The sequence below is a fragment of the Zophobas morio genome, unplaced genomic scaffold (genome assembly GCF_036711695.1).
Source record: "Zophobas morio isolate AGI-343-1 ecotype UQ-CSIRO unplaced genomic scaffold, CSIRO_AGI_Zmor_V1 ptg000029l, whole genome shotgun sequence".
In the NCBI taxonomy this organism is placed as follows: Eukaryota; Metazoa; Arthropoda; class Insecta; order Coleoptera; family Tenebrionidae; genus Zophobas; species Zophobas morio.
The window spans coordinates 3,343,319-3,366,254 of NW_026972134.1; the positions used below are offsets into that span (position 1 = coordinate 3,343,319).

General features: G+C 34.0%; 1 protein-coding gene across 1 annotated transcript in view; it reads right to left on the reverse strand.

Moving 5' to 3' along the window:
• Positions 1 to 2,178: 2,178 nt before the first annotated feature.
• LOC135137297 (uncharacterized) overlaps positions 2,179 to 22,936 on the reverse strand; it is a 34,763-nt gene continuing 14,005 nt past the window's right edge. Inside the window, exon 3 of the mRNA XM_064066919.1 lies at positions 2,179 to 2,657. Within this exon, the coding sequence (XP_063922989.1) occupies positions 2,179 to 2,657 (479 nt within the window). The remainder of the gene's footprint in view (positions 2,658 to 22,936) is intronic.

A 22,936-nucleotide genomic window follows, 5' to 3' on the forward strand; every position in this document is an offset into this window, starting at 1 on the left:
ATTAAATCGTTAAGATGTTCAAGAACTTTGTTCACTTATTCGTCGTATAGTCTGACCAGATGCTTGAAACGATATAAACGAGATAAATCGTTTAGAGTCGATATTGGCCTGAATGCGCTTTGGTCTGTGGATCAAACAAGTTCTCAGGCGACGAAATGACATTTCGTTACCTTACCGATTTTAACAGCATACAGTTATGGCTTTCCTACCAGCTAACTTTTATAAATGTAAACAGGCATTTAATAGACAGAAACTGATACAATATTTTATCGGTTTCTGTCTCTTAAGAAGTATTTCATATGCACAAAAATAGTCTGGTGACTATGGCATAACCTAACAGTACCTATAAATTATTACAAATATGTCAATTTTACAATAATACCAAATTTCACGACAAATCAACTGAAAAAATTCTTCATTGCTTAAACAAGAGCATTTACTAACATTTCAATATTTATTAACATTTATTCTTTCTTAACGTATAACAATTTCATATATAATTTCTCGATGAAAAGACAAAACAAAGTCGTAAGATATCTAATACAAATTAAGATGGGAATTTTCTTTGCTATTATGATAAAAGTTAACGACGGTGCATCCGGAAAAGTGAATTCCCGATGGTGGTGTCATCAGTTCGTCATATGTTATAGCAATAACCTAAAAATTATTTATAAAATTACTTTCGAATTAAAGAATCATAATTACAAACCTCGCATAAATACTGTTCGTCGTCTGCTTCAGATAAAAATCGTCTAAACTCCTCTGCAGTTAAAACTTGAGCCTACGGTTTGCTTTTTAACAAAAGCGAATTCTAGCTTATTAAAAATCGAGTAATACGTCCATAACATGAGGCATTGTATTGTATTTCTGCGACTAAAAGAAAGAAAAAAAAACAAATAAATACACTAACACCACGCATGAAGACTTACCAGTTCATTGAAATATGCCATCATAACATCTTCATTAATAATTGAAACTTTATTTATACAAAACTCATTACATACACCTTGTGAAACTTTTATGACTTAAGCGACTTAAGCTAAATCACCAAACGCAAGGATTATTACTGTCGTTATTATTATTGTTGCCATAATGGAGCTGTAAAGTTTTACTAGGTACATGTGAACTGAGTTAAGTTATACAATAGCTAGTTTGACTTATAAGGGTGCTTTGGCTTAAGCCGGTTTAGTCATAAAAGTTTTACAAGGTGTATGTCAAGTGAGTTTTGTATAGAATCTGCCACTTTTTGAATGTATCGTAGCATTTTCGGTATCTGGCTTCTGACTTTTCTATTATTGAGCTTTTCAAAGCTTGTTTTACATTATTTAATATATTTTCCGGTAAAAAATCGCTCGGAACACCGTTTGAACTCATTTTACAAATTTTGATAATCTCCCGGACTGACATTAAATCTACAGGATTCACTTTTGCGTTTATGTGACCAATTCTAGAAGACATACTTTTCTTGTATCATAGTCACTTAAACCTGGACTTTTTTGTAGCCTGTAGACAGATTTTACCGAAATTATCAATATTTCTGCGGCCAGTTCTGTCTTCCTGTTTTTCTTAAATTCCTAAACATCTTGGTTTCTATCAAGATAGTCCACCACGTTTGAAATTATTTGTTTTGTTTGGTGGCTTCATTTTTGACTGAAGAATTCAAAATATTCGATTTGCAGATTCAAAATTAGATTGCTAAGTAAATGTTACAAAATTTTGATTTTTTTTCCAAAAATCTAGATATCTTAGTTATTTTATACAATTTAAAACTCATTTACTATGTAGAATTTTGAGGTGAACTCATCACATTGTTGTTGGGGATGACCAAACAAAATTTGGTTAGCGTTTAACAATCTACATGATAATCGTAACATAAAATTTGACATAAATCGGAGATGATGGGTCTAACAAAAATTGACACAGAGACGTAGACACTGAGACAGACAGATTGACAGACAGAAACGAGAAACCAATGTTTTTGTATTCTAGAAATCATGACACATCGAGAAAATATGAAAGTAGCCAGTCGCCCAATGGACGTAAAAAGGGCAATGTGTGACTCGATTAATATTTTTATGCGAATACATTTATTAAGAAGCTAAGTTAAGGTAAAATCAACATTGTTACTCAAAGCACTTTTCTTCGATAACACAGGATCTCAGTACTAAAAGACTGCGTTCATTTATTCCAGCTGTAATCTCCAAAGAATTGTGGCATCGACCACGCATTGGAACCATCAGAGAAGTCTTCGTCACTTTCACCAAAAATTCGGTTTGAAAGCAGTGCACTTGGAAGTTTAACTAGTGATGATAGTGCTGAGTTTTGGAAAAAATTCAAAACATGCCTTATGAGCGTATCGCCGATCTTTGACCAACTTGTTGGTGCCATTCCTAACATTCGTAGAATTGGATTTATCAAATCGACAAATAAGTTCTTTAATGCCTCTGTCAAACTGGTACTAGTGGTAACGTATTTTATAATTTTTACAACATCTTGAAATATTGGAATTGGACTTTCAGTATCTTCGGAATCAAACGAACGCATAGTTAGTGAGTTTTTCTCTGGTAGAATCCAACGTTCTCCATTCGCGTCGCTTTCATAATATGTTGGAGGGATTATCCGTTTACTGAACAAATCCATAAAGTTTTCTGGGATTTCTGAAACATAGCAAAATTTACCATTACGTAACATTTCTTATTATGATAGGATAATTTTAAGCAAATCAAATGTCATTTATAAGAAAATTTCAAAATTGTGATTCTTAAGAAAAAAAATCAGGGGTACCCGTTCACTTAAGTTTATGCTTCCGTGTGTTATTGTTTGCGATTTAAAAAAATTAATTTAAAAACCACCCCCTTCTGAAGTGTGCATGTTACGCTGCTGATTGACAGTCCGTTGTCAGATTCTGATGACTCACCATGTTGAACTTAAAATAATCCATCTCTAACAACCCTTGTCCTTCAATACTTGTGATAGCAATCTGACGGCCAAGTGTTTAGTTATGTTTATACATCGAAAGAATGTCACGTGGAAATTAGTTTGATTTGAATGAGTTTGTCTTCTCAAAACACAGTACTAAAATTATTAATTAAACCACAATCGAACAAAATGTTCTGAATATTATAATTCTTATTTTATAATTATTATATAAAGACGTGCGTATTCTTCACATTTTCGAGAAAATGGGGTGACTCGTTCTTAATATGACCAATTAAAAATTGGAAGTGCCAGGATCCGTAACCTGGACTTCCAATTGCAATGCAGACTTCACCTCCACTGAGCCGCCGGCCACGCTTGCTGAGCCACGTATTAATTATATTTATCGTATGAACGATTTTAAACAATAACAATAAAAATAATAATAAAACACAAGTGTCGGAATATAATATTTTATGCAATTCAAGTTCTATTTTTGGAGAAAATTTTGAGGGGATGTCATCACGTTGTTGATGGGGATAATTAGAGACATTTTGGTTAGCGTTTTACAATCTACATGACAACTTTAAAACATCTTCAAGATTTTAAAGCGTTCGGTTTTGCAGTTTCTGAATAAATCAATAAAATAAATTCACTACAAGATCATTTTCTGGGTTGGGACCGTGTTAATTGAGTTTTTGGGCTCAACGTTCAAACACTTTCGTAAGTGGCATCTTCAGGAGCAGGGTTGAGAAATTAGGAATAAGTCAAAAGAGCACGGTAACTCAGTATGTTAACCATAACAGAGACGAAACTCTTCTGCACACTTACGAAAGTGTGCGAAACTTTGAGCCCAAAAACTCAATTAACAAAGTCTCAACCCGGAAAACGATCATGTATTGACTCCGACCGTGGAAGCCTCCGAAATTATTTCCAAAATAAATTCACGCATTCATTAATTTTTTTAGACACCGCGTGTAAGCAAATCTAAAAATAATAATGCAGTGATAAATCACTAGTATAGACTCAGCATATTTTGTACATTTTAGATAGGATTTATTCAGCAAAATTTTGGGCTGACGTCATCAATTTTTTAGGGAGATGAGCAAATACATTTTGATCAAAAATATACCATGCTTATGATAAAGTTACAACATCTCCAAGATTTCAAAGCATTCGGTTTTATAGTTCGTGAGTAAATCACTAAAATAAATTTACGGATTCATTAATTTTTTTGAGTCACCCTGTATATGCAAATCCAAAAAATATGAATGAAATGATAAATTACAAGTACAATCGGTGGACATATAAAACTGGTACAAAGACAATTTTCCTAGTGTGCATCAAACTTGATTTCCGGAACCGTTGCCGGCCAAATATGCGTTATCCATCTGTCATGGCACATAACATCAACGTCATAAAGATAGATTTACACAAGACAAATTTTTCATTTTCCTTATAATTTTTATGACAGTTTGTACCAGTTTTATATGTCCACCAATTGTACAGACTCATCATATTTTGTACATTTTAAATAGGATTTATTCGGCAAACTTTTGAGCTGACGTCACCAATTTTTTGGAGGGGATAAGCAAATATATTTTGAGTAAAAATTTATTATGCTCCTTATAACTTTAAAACATCTGCAAGATTTCAAAGCATTCGGTTTAGCAGATTCAAAATTAAATTGCAAAATGTCGTCTTATAATTTTGATTTTTTTGGCTGTTTCGGGTAAAAACTCAATTCGGAGTCATAAACTACATGTGTAGGACTCCGTTATTCTATACAATTTAGAACCCATTTACTATATACAATTTTGAAGTGACGCCATCGCATTAGTGGTGGGGATGATTAGAGAAATTTTGGTTAGCGTTTTACCATCTACATGATATTCCTAATGTAAACACGAAATTTCACAACAATCGGTCCAGTACTTGCGGAGATTACCTGTGTAATAAAACACCTTGACGGTAGACAGACGGACAGACGGACAGAAACGGCAGACCTATTTCTTGGTCCTGTAGGGGTCATGAAAGGTCGAGAAAACGTAAAAGTAGAGAGTCGGCCGACGGACTTGATTACAATACTTCCTTTGGAAACACACACTATACAGACAGATAGACGGAAACGGAAGACTACTTTTTTCGTAATGTAGGGGTCATGAAGCGTCGAGAAAACACAAAAGTGGCCATGATTACTAGACTTACGCTCGGGAAGTAAAAAAAATAAGAACTACACTAAATTATACAGAATTATTAGAAATCAGAACAAAAAGTTACCAAGCGTACAGATCGAGAATAAAAACTGGAAAGAACTTAAAAAAATTACTGGGGGAAGAAAAGGAGTCGGAATGGTAGCATAACATTCGAAAAACGATGAAGAGGCAGAGGAGTAAGAAAAAGAAAAACACTGGAAACTGATGATTTTATGAACGAAATGATAAAATACCATGGCAAGGAATTAAGAATGAAAATGCAGAAGCTAGTCGTAGGCTTATGGAGGAAAAATCGATGGTAAAGGAATCGGAAAAATGTGTGATAATACTGATATTCAAAAATTTATCTGTATAATAAAAATCCGGGACGGCAAACAAATGGACAGACCGACGGACCGACGCTTACGCTCTCTTAACTCTAATAAATAATAATAGTATGAAAAAACGTAGTTACTACTGAAAAATATAAGTATGTGTTATGATAGATAAAACAATTTTAGGTGTACAGATTCTATTCGTTGACTCCAATCAAGCTTGTGGTAGTTTGAAAAAGAGCAGAAGAAAGAACGCAAAGTATAAAGAAAAGAGAGTTCGACTTCCAATCATCAGCCGACAGCTTTAGATATGAAGGGGTGGGTATTAATAATAATAAACAACACGCACAGACGCAAAATGGAAACCATACGGAGAATACATTCAGAGCACAGAAAATATTATAAATATTTTAAAAAACAAAACAAAAAAGTAGGAACCTTAAAACGAAAATATATAAGTCAGCCCTTAAACCAATATCAAAAAAGTGAGTGAACAAACTTTGAGGAAATTTAAACGAAAGATACTGAGAAAAATAACTATGCGGCCCGAACCAGATTAAAGAACGAAAATATAAAAAGAATAATATGGGAATGGGAATAATACGAAGAAAGGAAACAAGGGAGTGGAACCAATCCAAAGGGGCGACAAAGGAGTACGTGGAAGGACCAAATAATATAAGATCTGAAGAATATGGCCATAAAGATGGAAGCAAACTGACAAGACGTGATTGAGGAGAATAATGGAAACAGCCAAAACGTATCGTAGGCTGGAGCCTATTCCTTCTAGACAAGGAAATAAGGAGAGAAAAGATTTGGAGTGACTTTATAATTCCTATTTAGTTATGGATATTTTGTTGCACTTAATTTTAAAAATTTTATAATCCTACAATTACTAACGTCGAATAAAATAACAGTGTTATTTTAAAAACTAGTGTGTAGTACTAGTTTAACATTTTTACAGTGTTTTAGTGTTTTTTAGAGTATTAATTTTCCATGTTGAATAGAAGTTATATTATCATTATTAATTCGAAATGGCTTACCTCTTGCAACAGATAGATGAATACTTACACTAAAAACTATACAAATTACAATAAAAAACTTCATCTTGTATCTCTAAAAGACACGCACTGTTATGCTTAATGTACTTTTGATTGGGTTTTAAACTCTCTAAAAGCAATGGTAGATTAGCTTTACACTGCTCTTATATAAATTATTAATTGTATTATTTAAGATACGATAACAAGCTCAATTGTAAATTCCAATTAAGCGTTACAGTTTACAGTCGACACTTTTATGGTTATATTTTTAGTGTCTCTCCGTTAAGGATGCATAAATTTACAAAAATGAATCCATAAATTACGCGAATTAAACTTCCTACAACAGCTTTCTACTTTAATAAACTTAGTTTCGTTTGGTACATTTCCTAAAAATGTATGTTTTGCGATTTTTTTTTTTATTATTCAAAGTCGCTGAACATTTTAACCGGGACTGTAATTGCATTTTCTTATTTAAATAATAAATAAATATATAAACAAATAAATTTATTGCCCAACAGAAATTATTTCCAGTTAGAGGACAATAGGTATAATAAAAACTGCCTTACAAATAATTGACACTGTTTTAATAAACAATCAAAATAAAAGTTTAAATTTAAATATTTTTACAAAAAAAAATACGATTTAATCCGGAATTACTCTGAAACCATTTTCATAATTCTAAAATAAAAATAAAAACTTTACCTATCTAACTACAATAACATCTGTGTGCCGTTATATTTTAAAGGGCAACCTAAATGCTCTGCTGCTTAAAAAGTTTGGGTCCAAATCACTTAACTCATTAACATAGTTTGAAATTATAGAAAATGGCGTTTTTAAACCTACATTAGTCTTCGATACATAAGGGGATAAAATTAGTCTATTTCTAGAATTTATTCTAGGTATAGCAAACCTTACTAAATTTAGCAATGTTGTACGATCAATTATCTTATTGATAACTTTGTGAAAAAACAATACAGCTGAAATTATAATTCTGCATTGCAAGGAGTCCATATTGAATATCAACAGCAGTTGTTCTTGAGAATAGTTTCTAATAAACATGAGTAATAAAATCGAGTTTTGAATAAAATATTACTCCTAAAGCCTCAAAAGATGTTTTTTCACTAGCAACCATGAAGCATGCAAATGTTGACTTATTTAGAGGTAGCAAAGTTCAACTTTTGCGACCAAGGTTCAAAAAGAAGATTGAGGTTATGTACGAAATACTTGATGTGATTATTTCTTTAAAAATGAATAAATGTGTGCTATTAACATTACTTGAGTATACGTATGGTAGTTGGTAGACGGTGGAAGGTAAAATGATTAATTCAGCGACAAGTGTAAACGGTTTTCTTTGTGTTGAAGATTTAGATTAAGTTTGATTAGAAAGTAAAACAAAATCATATTGCGCCAAAAAATTGAACGTTCATTTTTTTAATTTATTGTCTTATGGTTTCTGCTAGTGAAAAAAATAGTATATTAACCACGGTTGTAAACCTCGCGCTTCAGAGCCCTCGACGCTGCGCGTCTCGGGTTCTAATTTGCGCTCGGTCTAGCATGCTTGGCTCTGCAACCTTGGTTAATAATATACCATTTCCTAGCAACGGACAGATTGTTTATCTTATAATCAAAAAGATAAAGAAAATATCTCTTGAAAACTTTTTAAAAACTAATTGACACAGAAGGGCTTTAGTTATTAAAAAAGTTGAATTCGTATAAAAATAAAGGCAAAGTCGCCAAGAAAATTTATGAAAATTATATAACAGAATCTTAGAATCATTAAATGATTAAAAAATAATAACAACGCTATTAGTGTTTGTGCGTCCTATACAACGCGCATAATTCAAGGCAATTAAATTAAGCAGATTAATGCTTTTTATGTAGGAAGTGTAATATTCGTTTGGTACGTTTAATAATAACTGTAAAACATACAATCAAATCAGAAATGATTTAGGAACCATAAAATTGTATTTTGAAAGCAGTGGCGTAACTACCGGTGTTCCATGTGTTCGCTGGAACACGGGCCCGCTTCTTCAAGGGGCCCGATCCGGTCACACGAACATTTTTTTATTGGATTTTTTATAATATTGGTCCAATTACATTCCGAAATAAAAAATTCGACAACGTGCGGTGATCCCAGGATCGATCGTTCATTGCTATTTACGATTTTTTGCTGCAAAGCGCTGGACCTCTGGCGGCATCTCAGTATCATAGACTCAATAAACTCGGGTTTTAGCGACCGGCACCAGCGGCTAGAAACGCAGCAGCATCTGTTTCTAATAAACCTGTTGGACTGTCGCAATCCCATTGTGGCAAATATAAACACCCCATTAAGTAAATTAGCAATCTTTAGCCTACAAAAGTTTGACTAATTTATGATTCAGGACAACAAAATACTTAAATTTTGTCTTCAGATCTTCAGTGAAACTTTATGCTGTAGACGTAAAAAAAAATTCAGTTTTAGTTGTGTTTTATGAAAACTTTCGTATTTTCAAAACTATTTAAATTTTGTGTTTGTGGTGCTTTTTTGGAATAATAAAATATATCTAATGTATGTTACAACTCAATTTTTAAGTAGAAAAAACGCTGGACCGCCAAATTATTACAGAATGAGTACCTAGTACCTGCACTAGTTTCAGTGAAATTATCACAACATGTTTCACTTTTCTTACAATAGGTACCTTTTTCGCCGGCTTCAGCGGAAAGATCTTTTTTGAAACTAAAAATGACTAAAATTTTTTTAAGTAACACAATGGGCCAATGCAGATTATCTTCACTGACTATTATCTCACTTCAAAATCAAATTGCCAGAAGCTTAGATGTGTCAAATCTTGTATCAACTTGTGCCCATTGGAAAGCAAGAAAAAAACAATTTTGAGATAAAAAAAACGGGCATTTTTATTTCTAATATACATTTTAATTGTATGTAAGTAGGTAGTTATTATATTTTGTTTTTTAATTCAGTGTTTCAGGTAGAATGATTTTAATAAACCGTAAACCCTAATTGCAGTATACTCATACTTTACTCATTATACTCGTATTTTTAAATAATTTTTATTTCGCTGTTCATTAGGGGCCCCATACAGTGTTGTAGAACACAGGCCCATAGATTGATTGTTACGCCACTGTTTGAAAGATGTTGTTTGAAGTTATTCAATATGACGAAGACTGTGGACTGTGGTCATTTTGTTTCCAGAGGAAATATATATAGTTTATTAAAGGTATGTGTAGCGTTTACATACACACAAAAATACAAAGTTGATTTTGTAAATTACACAATCTAAGAATACGTTGTTCTTAGTTTGTGTTACTTATTTCTAGGCATATACAGGGTGTACATTTTATCTGTTCACGCCTGAATGTGTCAGCTTTGATTAAATTTTATTTTGAAATAATAATGAACGCATAATAAGCATTCACGTTCGGTAGAAGTAGCTAACAGAAACTTTTCTGTGGTTAAGTTGCAATCTTAAGATCACTATAAACTAAAGATTGGCATCAACTGTCTAATTTTCTAATTCAAATGTCAAATCTGACTTGTGTGGAAAAAACACAGTTTTTCTAGTTTCAACACGCTTCGTTTCAAGAAAATCCTTAAATACAGCGTGGAAACAATTTCCACAAAAGTAGTCACAAGAAAGCCCATTTTAAAGGAAAAGAGACAAAAAATATTTCGTGGTTATCAAAAAATTACAGAGAAAAATGGACAACGCTTGGGTAAAACGGAAACAGTTAAACTGGTGGCAGAAATATTTTCCGTAAAGTTCGCTGATGTTGACGAGTGATTTTCGAATTTTAAAATAATACCGATACAATGGCGCCGGTGCCGTTAATATTATAATCAGAATCAGAAAGACGACTGCGCAGATTTATATACCTACATGCTTTGTTGGTTCCGCTCTACAATTGGTTTTTAAGTTTTATATAATCGTTATTGTTTTGTAAGAGGGAAAACATTCGGCTTTGAGAATAATTGTACGTAATACACGTATAAATTTAGGTTTCCGAAGGCAAAGTTTTTCACATTTTAAACACGTTATAGCTACCACGCTCCCAGAATCAAATTTCTAAGGCGGTATCTCCAATTGCGTGATAGTGATGAAGATTTACTTTTCATTTCCTTGGATGAGACATGGATATATCAAAACGGATCTGTGGTAAAATTGTGGATTCATGATGATGACATCAAATCTTGTCCTCCTAAAAAAACTAGTGAAGGGAAAAGATTCACAATTTTACATGCGGGTTCCTCTTTGGGCTTTTAGAGGGATGTGATTTTCTCCTTGATTGAAAAATAGATTCAGCAGATTACCACAAAACCATCACATTTTCGATGTTTTACATTTACTTACTTACATGTCACATTTTTGATACCTACTTTCTGATACATTATACACTAGAACAATTATGTCCGCAGTTACACAGCTTAAAAAAAAAAGTTACCAAATCTAGTTACATCTACCGAACGTGAATTCCTTATAGATAGGAATGATCAGCACCAAAATTATGACAAATTATTTCTGTCAGCCAAATATTTTCAATTTTCGTTTGCGTTAAAATGTTTTCGAATTCTGAAAAAAAAAACAGACATGCGATTAATATTGGGAACGTGTGACACAAATTTTGATGTTGCTGTTCGTCTCTACGCCAGGCAATATCCCAATAGAAGAACTCCCTCAAATCAAGTGTTTAGAAAAAAAAAAAATTACGAGAATTTGGGCAATTCAGGAAAAATAAAGTTAGAAATCGAACTGTAACAACCCCGGATAATGAAGCTGCTCTAATTGAAGTTATAGCAGAAAATCCCCACGTGAGTTAAAGCCAGATTGAGAAAACAAATGAAGATTAGTTTGGCTTCGATTTTCAACCTCTTAAAGCCAAACCGATTTTATCCATACCATGTGACAATTATGCAACATTTAACAGAACGCGATTTTATGCAACGGTTAGTGTTTTTTGGATTTATGAATTCATTCAATTACGAGACAATCAATATTTTTTATTGAACGTTTTGTTTACGGATGAAGCCACATTTACCAATAACGGGTGTGCAAACAGACACAACTCACATTACTATGCCCAGCAAAATCCCCATTTGTATCAGGAAAAGCCCTTCCAAGAAGTTTTCAAATGCTTGGTGTGGAATTGTTAGTAATCACGTCATTGGTCCACGTTTTTTTTTTTTTTTGAAAGAAATTTAAACGGACCAATGTATCTAAATTTTTTAAAATATATTTTATCTCAACTGATGGAAAACGTAGAGCTAGACGTACGAAGAATAATTTGGTTTCAAAATGATGGCACTCCCGCTCATTATCAGAGAGATGTTAGGAACTATTTAGACATAGCGTTTGGACCAAGACTTATTGCTAGAGAAGAAGAGTACGCTTGGCCTAACCCAACGCCATTAGATTTTTTTCTTTGGGAGAAGGTGAAAAATGACGTTTATAGTGTCCCAATCGAAAATGAAAAAACCACTTACATGAAAGGATACACTGGTCAACAAAATTCAGTTTTTTCTCTCTAACTTTGATATAATTATAATGATTTCGTTTAATTTGTCTCTGTGTTTGTAACAAAGCGCATAAACCTTACAACTTAGCTCAATTAAAAAGAAAAATGCATATTTGATGTTAAAAACAAAAAATCAGGTAAAACAATTTAATTTTTGTATCTTTAACGGCAAAAAGTGATGTATTAACAAAAGAACAACCATAATTAAGAAAAAAATAACGATTGTAGTTTAAAAAACGAAAAAAACAAAAGAAACAGCTAAGACGGACGTTTTTTCGGTTGCCTCCTATAGATTTCATTGGAGATCTCTCGCTTGATGGTCCCGCAGTATTCTGCGAGCATTTAGGTGTTCCATCGATCTTGGTAACGTTTTTCTATCGACAAAATGCCCAGCTGGAAGCGTTCTCCATGTCCGTCACTCACGTCGTCATAATTTTTGGGGAAAAAATCAAGATGCGAATACATAAAATGCACTTTTAAGAATATGTTAATTTTAAATTTTTTATATGATGATAACATGTTTTCTACTTACTAAACATAGTTTTCTTATTGTCTCCCAAGAAGTTTGTAGCAATTTGATCACAAAAAAATACACCTTATAGAAAGTTTCCTATTACTTAATAGTACGATTTTTGTATTTTTCAAAGGATAATATTTTAAAATTACTTTTAAATGAGAGCTAAGTTTTGGTTTAGCCGTTTATAATATCATTTAAAATTGTTAATTAAATGATAATTAGCTGCTTTAATAAAAGTTAGAGCTTAGCTGTTGACCAGTGGATATTAGCGTCATGCAGATCTATAACTCCTGACATGTTAGCTAGAGTTCGTAGAAATTTTGAACGTAGGATAGGACTTTGTGAAGATAGTGGAGGCAGGCATTTTGAGCATTTATTATAAATTGGTTTTCGTTGTAATCTGATCCATTAATAAATTCAAAGAAGCCCTAATGCGTCTAGTCTGTAGGTCGTCAAAACCAAACCGTGTCAACAATGTGGAATGGGATGAGCCCCTTGCAGGATACACGCCAGCAATTATAAAAACCAAGAATTTCAAGAATCGCCGCTTCCTAGAGTACGAAGAATTAGGTCTCTCTTTTCCTTATGTCTGTCTGTCCGTCTGTCTGTCTATCTGCCGTCACGGATTTTTATTACACTCATAATCTCCGAAAGTACTGGGCCGATTGTTGTCAAATTTTTTAACATGACTTACGTGTAAAAAACAAACTACTTAAATATAATATCAGAATAAAATATATTTTTCATAAAAACAACAAAAAAATATTTTCTGTATTTCCTGTAATAAAAAATAAACACAAAACTCTCAACAAAAACAAACGATAACCTAAAATAATGAATTAGCGAACCTAAATTATTAAGCAATATATTTTTTTCTTGCTTTCCTCAAAGCAAAGTTTTTTTAATAGCCTTGATCGTCACACATCGCGTCATCGTGAACTTAGGTTATAGATTGTGCGCTTGTGGTCTCCAACGCTGACGGAGCGCACATAAAAAAATATAAAATGCGCAAGCAAGTAACATCATGGAAGCTACCACCGCATCTCAGAATAAAACCGAGAGATTTATATCCACGTGCACAAATGTCGTTAATATGAATAACAAAGGTTAATCTTGAATCAAAAGTGACTCCCATCTCCCGAAATAAATTAACCCTGGATAAAACAGAGTCATCAATGGTATAATTGTACAATATCTCTAAATTCTTATTGGTAAATGACATTACAAAACATTTCCTTAAATTCGTAGGAAGTAAATTAGTATTACTCCACTTACAAAAACGGTTCATATCATTCTGTAATAGGTAATCGACAGTCGTTCAAAGAAGAAATCTGCATATATAAGTATGCTACAATTAATATTCTTCACAATGTCATTGATATAAATGTTGAAAAAGAGAGGACCAAGAACTGTACCTTGCCGTACACCTGATGGCACCAAAATCTTATTAGACACATGACCATAATATTTAACACACTGGGATCGATTAGAATGGAATCAGAAAAGCCTAAATTGTGCAATTTAGTAATTAAGATACGATGGTTTAGTTTGTCGAATGCTTTGGAAAAGTCGGTATAGGTAGGTATACCACATCAACCTGCAACTTAGCATCCAAGCTATCCGAAACAAACTGAGTAAATGAACATAAGTTTGAAGTAGTTAGTAGTAGATCGACCACTGAAAAAGCCATGCTGGGAATCGGTAATACTACTGCTAACATTAAATAATAAAAATTTATGTAATACTATCTCAAAGATTTTACCTAAATTACATATTAAAGATAGATTAAATATTATGGCCAAAGGATAACACAAAACCGAAGCAGCCGTAAAATTGAATTTCAACTTTTTTAGAGCACCTAACACTTCAGACCACGGTTGTAGAATAGATAGGTTTGTACACTAATGGCTTGGGATGGCGACGCTTCTTTTCGATCCCTATATCCATGGAAAGGACACATACAGCTAGCGCCTCTACCTTGTCGAGCGGAAATCATTCTAGTTATTTTGGGGATTTTTGTTTACATTGCTTTATGAACAATACAAAATTTGTAAATGACATTTGATCGGAGTCGATAAGTACGATTTCTTTTATTAATTACATCGGTTATAGACAGATGCCTATAGAGTTCTGTGTCCCTAAAACGTCAAAAACCAGGCGACGCGATCGGCAATTGGCGTCGCTGACCAGGGATATGCAAATGTATGCTAGTGTATCAACCTATCTATTCTACAACCGTGCTTCAGACTTAGATATATTTGATAGGCTGATAGACACATTAGGTGTAGAATCAAAATAATCCTCAATGTTGGTGACAGCACAATCACTGTAATTGTTGGTAAAATACGCACTAAAGGCATTGAGAATCTGTTCTGGACTATTAAGCAATTCACCTGAATAAGTCATTTGCACAGGGATCCCAGAACACTTCCTCAAACTGTTAACATATGACCAAAATTTTTTAGGATCGGATTTAATCCTAGATTCCATATCAAGCAAATGGTGGCGCTGTGCACGCTTAATGTCATATTTTAATTCAGGTCGTAGTCGTTTGAAGTACTTGATCATCCCATAGTTATTAATGTTATGACACGACCTTAATTTTCGTAGTAGGCACCATTTAGACTTGAGTTTGCAAATGATAGAAGGTGTAAATCATGGGGGAAAAAGACTTACGGAGACGACGCACTTTAGGAACATACAAGTCAAGAGCTATCTTCAACTGACTATATAAAAGAGAACAAGCCAGATTAACATCTGTAATATCAAGAATAAATGACCAATCAATACGAGATATATAACTGTATGTATCTTCCGAACTGTTCCTATTTATCACTTTTGGTTGAGATTCCCGAGAATCCAGTGAGATGGATGATGAATATCCTCATCCAGTAAGATGTCCATCGACTTCAGGACAGAGAAATGACGATTGGAGATAACCAAATCAAGGAAAGGACCATTAGCATTTCCCACGTTGTTAAACTGTTGACAGTCGCAGAAATCAAGGAAGTTGAAAAGGTAAGACAACTTTTGTGCCACTTATAAGAAATATAGTATGAGATGGAAAATTGCAGAGTTAACAAATTTACCGGAGATTAATAACTGCCACACTTTATCAACGGTTCAAACAAAGAGTTTACATTATGTCAAATTATATCATGATCTAAGTGATTGGTTACTTAAAAAAAAAAACAATTTACTTTGAGAGTTTAAAATACTACGAACTGGTTACCCCAACAAAACACATAATAAACAAACACAAAAATATCCAATCATCGCTCCGAGGAAAAGGCGTCTCGGGGATGTAAATTTCAAAATCGTTGCGAAGAAAAAGCGTCTCGGTGATGTAACTTCCAAAATCGTTGCGAGGAAAAAGCGTCTCGGTGACGCAAATTTTCTGTAGCGTGGGGGGGCATGCCTTCATTAATTAACCAATCTGGCGTTGTGAAGCATGCCCCGATGAATTAATCATGATAATGATGATAACCACCTAAGGGGAGAAAATATCATAACCCTCCCGCCAGTTCGCAGTATAATGAACTTGTTTAACTGCCGTAAATGAACTATGAGCAATCTTGTGTGAAGAATTTAGAAGTGTTATAATGTAACACTTACGTATATGCATCCAGAGACCTATTCGTAATTAAACATAAGGCGTTTTTCCGGACTAATAAGTGAATTTCATGAAATCTTCTAGCAAATGCTTTATTTAAATAATCCTGATTGTTAAATTGTGTTTGCTCTAGCTGAGTATTAAGAAAAACTAGCTTGATTGGTGAATTTACAAACAAAGAAACAAATTTTACAGCACGTGTTCGCGTTCGACCGGAAGTCAGCATTTCTCTGATTAAAAGGGCGCAAGAATTAACCACGCGGGTTGGGGACAACTGTATCATTATGAAAAATACGTTTGATTGTCGTTAAACAAAGGCTTCTTCCCGTTTCATTAACTACCAAACCAACTAATTTAAACCTATCGCTTACCACGTGATTACACTCTCACCGTCACATTCATAATGAACCATTCTACGCCATGTAGCTTCCCTCTACCAACTCTCAAACTGAAATCACCCTAGTGCTACGTGCTGCCATCTAACTCAATGATCATGCAAACTAACCCCTAAGCGCTACGTGCATTAGACCAGACATGCATATTTGGTTGCCTATGTTTAACGATTTCCTTTTCGTGATTGAATTTTTTTTTTCAAATTATTCAAATGTGATTTCGCGCCGCTGTTAATTAATTTCAGCGCGAAAATTTTGATTTAAATTCGGTCACCACAATACATTATAATATAAAGTTATTGGTACTCTACAACTTAGTCGTGGAACATAAAATTGTACCTCAGTTAATAAATTAGTACACGATATATCTCCTTATATTTGGCAACTTAATTTACTTCTTGACAACATAGAGTATTCATTAACAATATTGAGAAGAGCCTGCTGCTCATAGTGTCTAACAGGGTACAAACCAAACATCTTATAGTAGGAGTATTTGGGTGAAACATTCTCGAGATTGACGGGAGGGTTGCGTAATTTGAATCGCCTCCTAATTTGAACCCAAGTCATTTTAGCTAATTGGGCATATATAAGTGACATCTGTTGGTATGGAACAAAAGTTTTAGTTGTAAGTCAACTACTGCATTAGTAAAATTGAGGAATCCTATTTTCATTATTGTAAAATAAAAGTAAAAATTTTTCCACTTCATGATGTTATACCTACGTAATTCTAATTTGTTTGTAAAGTGATAATTTGTTGTGATTGTAAGGTAAGTACTTTTGAATTTTTCTACATAATGTTTAGAGTATTTTAAAGTATTGTGGTGACCGAATTTAAATCAAAGTTTTCGCGCTGAAATTCATTAACAGCGACGCGAAATCACACTTGAATAATTTGAATTTGAAAAAAAAAAATTCAATCACAAGAATTAAATCGTCAAACGTAGGCAACCAAATATGCACGTCGGTTTTAATGCATGTAGTACCCCAGGCACCAAGGCTGTTCTGTAGGGTTTAGTTATAGCGCTAGGGAGTTTTTAGTTAGAGGGTTGGTTGGTAGAGAAGATGCATGGCGTAGAATCATTATGAATGTACTTGTGAGAGTGTAAACACGTGGTAAGCGCTAGGTTTAAATTAGTTGGTTTGGTAGTTAATAAAATGGGAGGAAGCCTTTGTTTAACGACAATCAATGGTAACTGACGTCACTCTTGTTGTCCCCAACCCGTGCGGTTAATTCTTGCGGCCTTTTAATCGGGAAATGCGGACTTCCGGTCAACACGAAACACGTGCTGTAAATTTGTTTCATTGTTTGTAAATTCACCAATCAAGTTAGTTTTTCGTAATAGTCAGCTAGTCCAAACACAATTTAACAATCAGGATTATTTAAATAAACCACTTGCTAGAAGATTTCATGAAATTCACTTAGTCAGGAAAAACACCTTATGTTTAATTACGAGTAGGTCTCTGGATGCATATACTTAAGTGTTACATTATAACACTTCTTAATTCTTTACACAAGATTGATAATAGTCCATTTACGGCAGTTAAACAAGTTCATTATACTGCGAACTGGCGGGGGTTATGATATTTTCTTCCCTTAGGTGCTTATCATCGTTATCATGATTAATTCATTGGGGCATGCCTCACAACGCCACAGATTGATTAATTCATCGATGCATGCCATCACAACGCTACAGATTGATTAATTAATCGAGGCATGCTCTCACAACTCTACAGATTGATAGGGGTCCGTCCTCGCGACGCTAGAGATTAATAACATCACCGAGACGCTTTTTTCCTCGCAACGATTTTAAAATTTACATCACCGAGACGTTTTTCCTCGCAACGATTTTAAAATTTACATCACCGAGACGCTTTCTCCCTCGGAGCGATGATTGAATATTTTTGTATTTGTTTATTATGTGTTTTGTTGGGGTAGCCAGTTCGTGGTATTTTAAATTGTCAAAGTAAATTGTTTTTTTGAAGTAACCAATCACTTTGATCAGCAGTTTTAACCTCACATAATATTTCTATTTGTACAAGTTTATTTCACACCAGATCTTTTGTTTAATAAATCCTTGCTAAGTTTTGTTTTGTAAATACTTTGTTGATGAATGTTTCTGTCATATAAATTATTTGATGTCCCATTTTTAATCTCACATAAGAATTTTTTGTTGCTAAAAATTTCACAAGATTGTATGGCGAATCTAAATGTTGTTTATTGCTCTTTGAAACTTTAACACTTGTTCAGTTGTTGTTAACATCAGAGTTATAAGAGATTGAATATTTAAAAATGGAATTGAGGTTAAATAACACAGAAAACGTGGCAGAAGCGAAGTTCGGTTCCTAGTCGGGCTGGCGAGATTGATCGTGTCACCTGTACAAGTCCACAGGTTTGGATAGATTCAGGGGCGGCCGCCGATGTTGTAAAGTTCTAGGCTTCGTGCTAGCCTAGATCCTCTTGCGGGTCGAACGACCATAATGGCCTAGTTCCGCAGGGCACGTTCGTAATGGAGATATGCGTGTGGGGTAGGCTTTGTGATAGGTAGAATCACCGTCGTGGGGGGAGAACAGCCCCAGACCGGTAGCCCCAAACTCCGCTTATGCTACAACGCCCCAGGGGTACTTTTGTTGTGCTCCTGTTAACTGCCGTAACTTTAAAAATCTGCCGCCACACGCTCGTAATAACTTGTGTATTTGCATCCAGTTACTTAATTCAAAGTTTGCTTTGTTTTATTAAATTTGTGATATTCAAATATGTGCATTGATCCCAAACAGATGTATAGAATTTTCCGTTTGTTCGTTTTTCATATGTGTATGTCTGTCAATTCGCGAGTGTTTTCTTTCATATATTTTAAGGTGTTTGAAATGTAGTATTTCGGTGAATAAAACCACAGGGGGTTTTTGGGAATGAAGACTGATGACGCCGTGGCCCTGCGGAGTCACCAGACGGGCACGCTGAGTCACTGTCGCTCTTCGTTTCTTTTCCTCCTAAGGAAGGATTTCGACCTCCCTAATTTTGTCTATTATTTTTTGCGCTCTCAACTCACATGCAGTATATGCTCACTTGTATGAAAGAACGTCTTCCCGCCATTTTTCAAAAACAAAAAAAAACACACAACGTGGGTTCCTATTTGTTAGACGATCACAGCCAAGGCCAAACTTTGAATTTTTAAATTTTTCGCGGGCCTTTCAAACTTTTTCAAGGTCAATTTAAAGGGGAAAGTTTGGGTTATTACAGTATCTTACTATATATAAAATAAACTTGTTAAGTACTGAGATAAAAAGTGGAGGTTAGATGGACAGAAAATTCGGAAAAGTGCCTAATTTGAACCTGGTTTGGCATCTCAAATTGGACCGGTTCAATTTAAAGTGAGTTGCCACGGTTGGCTCTTGTCGTGTGTTAGGTATATTCAGAATGTAATATTTCCAGTATTAACAGATTTATTGTTATGAAATTTTAAATATAACTTCTCCATGACCAGTAGGATAAAACGCAACAACTGATTATCATCTTTTTCTAAATTTTAGTGAACTGTAGGTCAATACCTTTATTATTTATGAAAATTTCGGGACGCGGTTTTTACCACTGTTTTCAGCTTACAAAAGTATATAACTGTTTCTTTTTCTTTTCACTGACAAAAACGGTCAATGCTTTTCCTAGGATTTATATAATTTATAAAATATTTTATAAAAATAAAAATAAAAATTTATAAAATACAAGAGAATATAACCCAACACGTCGAAAATTAACATATTGCAATTTAGAGTTTATAAAAAACCTCAACAAAATATATAATATTTCCAAAATCATTTTAAGTAACATTACCTCGGCAAATAATATTAAAATCAAAATTTTAACTGTCCTTCGATATCACATTAATTTTTTATTCACCTGTGAGCACAAAAACAAAATTGAAGAAGAAATTATAGACAAAATGGTTTCTTTAACAATATTTACTTATGTTAAAGGGTTGAATTTAATTTTAAGCGGTAAAGATACGCGAACAAAAATATTTACTAATAATGTTTATAAAAAAGCCTCGGAATTGTATAACAAAAGGTTAAAAATAAAAAATCGAAAGTATTCGTAGCATTTTCTTTTCTGTAAAAGTGCGAAAAAATAAAAAAAATAAAATAAATGTAAAGTCCTGGGAGGCCGTGGTTTTGCACCGTCACCACGCCGATAGGTGGCGCTGTACCCAAAATTTCTTAGGGACTTTGCGTTCTATATTATGGTTTTATTTTATCTATGAACCCAGTCGAAAGGTATCGACATCTGTTAGAATCATTTGGAGTTAACAGATAATTGTGACTGTCAAATAATAGCAGACAAATAATTAGCAATAAATTAAAATTGCGACTATAATTTGAGATTTAAACTATCATATCTCTCAAGTTGGATCGAACTGCACATGGTGTGCGAATTTTATTATAATCGGTTAAGTGGTTTAGGAGTCCATTGAGGACCAACATTGTGACACGAGATTTATATATATTAAGATATAAAAACCACATTAAAAAAATTTTCGTAAAAAAAATAAAAAAAAACAGTAGGTAATTCTGTTAATAATAGAGATATTGCATTCTGAAAATGTATTAAAAATCCCACGAACCAAAAGTCAGCCTTTTAAGCAATTAGAGATCTTGTTGATTTCGAGAATGTCCAAAAGAGGAAAATACGGGCGTTGGACTCAGGAGGACCTTGAAACGGTTGTTGAAGCTTATCAGTCTGACTTAATGAGTGCCAAAGAAGATTTGTACTGCCGAAAGCGACTTTAAAGAGACACTTAAACCACGAAAATAAAGTAGCCAACGATATCAAAAAAGTCGTGGGGGATCTACTATGTTTACCAAAAATCAAGAAGAAGGATTAGCAAATTATCTTCTACAAATTGAAGAGAACCTGTACGGTTTAACCATTGCAGATGTAAGGAATCTGGCTTTCGAATGAAAAAAAAAATGGCTGAGACAAAATGGTTCTATGAATTTATGAAAAGGAATCCCAAACTATCCTTACGCCAGCCAGAGTCAACTCCGATTGTTCGGGAAAAAGGCTTTAATAAACAACGAGTCATTGAATTTTTTGATATTTTAGAACAATTTGTGGATAAATATAAAATTACATCGAACACTATTTTCAACGTAGATGAATCAGGTTATAGTACGGTTCAAAAAAGAAAACCAAAAATCATTGCCCAACGCGGTAAAAGACAGGTTGGGGGAATGATGACTACGGTAGTATATGCTGCGTAAATGCAGCCGGCCTTTACATTCCACGGATGATCATTTTTAAAAGAAAGCGACGTGTTCCAGAACTAGGAATTGGAGCTTCTCCAGGTAGTATTTGCGAAATTTCTGACAGTCGATATATTACTTCGGAGTTTTTTGTTGTGTAGTTAAAACACTTTCATTCAATAGTTAAATCCGGTCCTGAGAAACCCGCCATGCTTTTATCAGATGGACATTGTACGCACGGCAAAAATTTAGAGGCCCTGCAGTTTGCAAAAGAAAACAATATCCATTTGCTCCAGTTGTCAGGTGATACATCGAATTCAGCCTTTAGATCAGCCTTTAGACGTGGCTTTCTTTAAAGCCTTGCAGGATTATTATTTGCAAGCCCAAGAATCATGGATGGGTGCTAATCCTGGAACTCTGATAGCTGTTTATAATGTGGCAGCATTGATAGGAGAGGCGTAAGGTCGTGTAGCCACTGTTGGAACTGCAGCAGAAGCCTTCAGGGAAACAGGCATTTGACCAGTAAACCATTATAAATTCCAAGATGATGACGCAGCGGAAGGCACAGAGTCTTCCACAGCAATCTTACCCCCACCAGTTGTTTGTATGGTCACTTCTTTCCCTGACCAATAGCAAAATCGCTCCTTACTTAGCTTACTCTTTCCATCAACTAGCTATAGAGATACTAGTGTATATCCTATTTTAACCAGAAGTTCGTCATTATGTGTTCACTGTTATTTTCGTTGTGTTCTTGTAGACATTGGTTATTAACTGATCATGAATGGTGCTATAACAGAATAAATTTCTACTTCACTGTTTCACTTTGCTCCCTTGATATATGTAAAATAACTATTAATTCCAGAACGAAAATTCCACCACCATACCCCGGCCAGAGACATAATAAGTCTTTATGAATTTGGGGTTGTTTAATCTAGCCAAGAAGAGTTGGCCGAATGAGCATTCTTTATTCTGTAGATGTACAAGACTGTGTCCACTGAGTTTCTTGTAGGGGAATTAATATCACCACTACAGATATTACAATTGCTAGTGCAAAACCGATATTTTGATACTTGTTCCAAAATGTTGTAATAATTACGACACGTCTACTCCATGTTCATCCCTGAAGCCCAAAAAAAACTGAACGAATGCGTTGATAGTTCTAGAAATGAAACTAGTCATACTTTC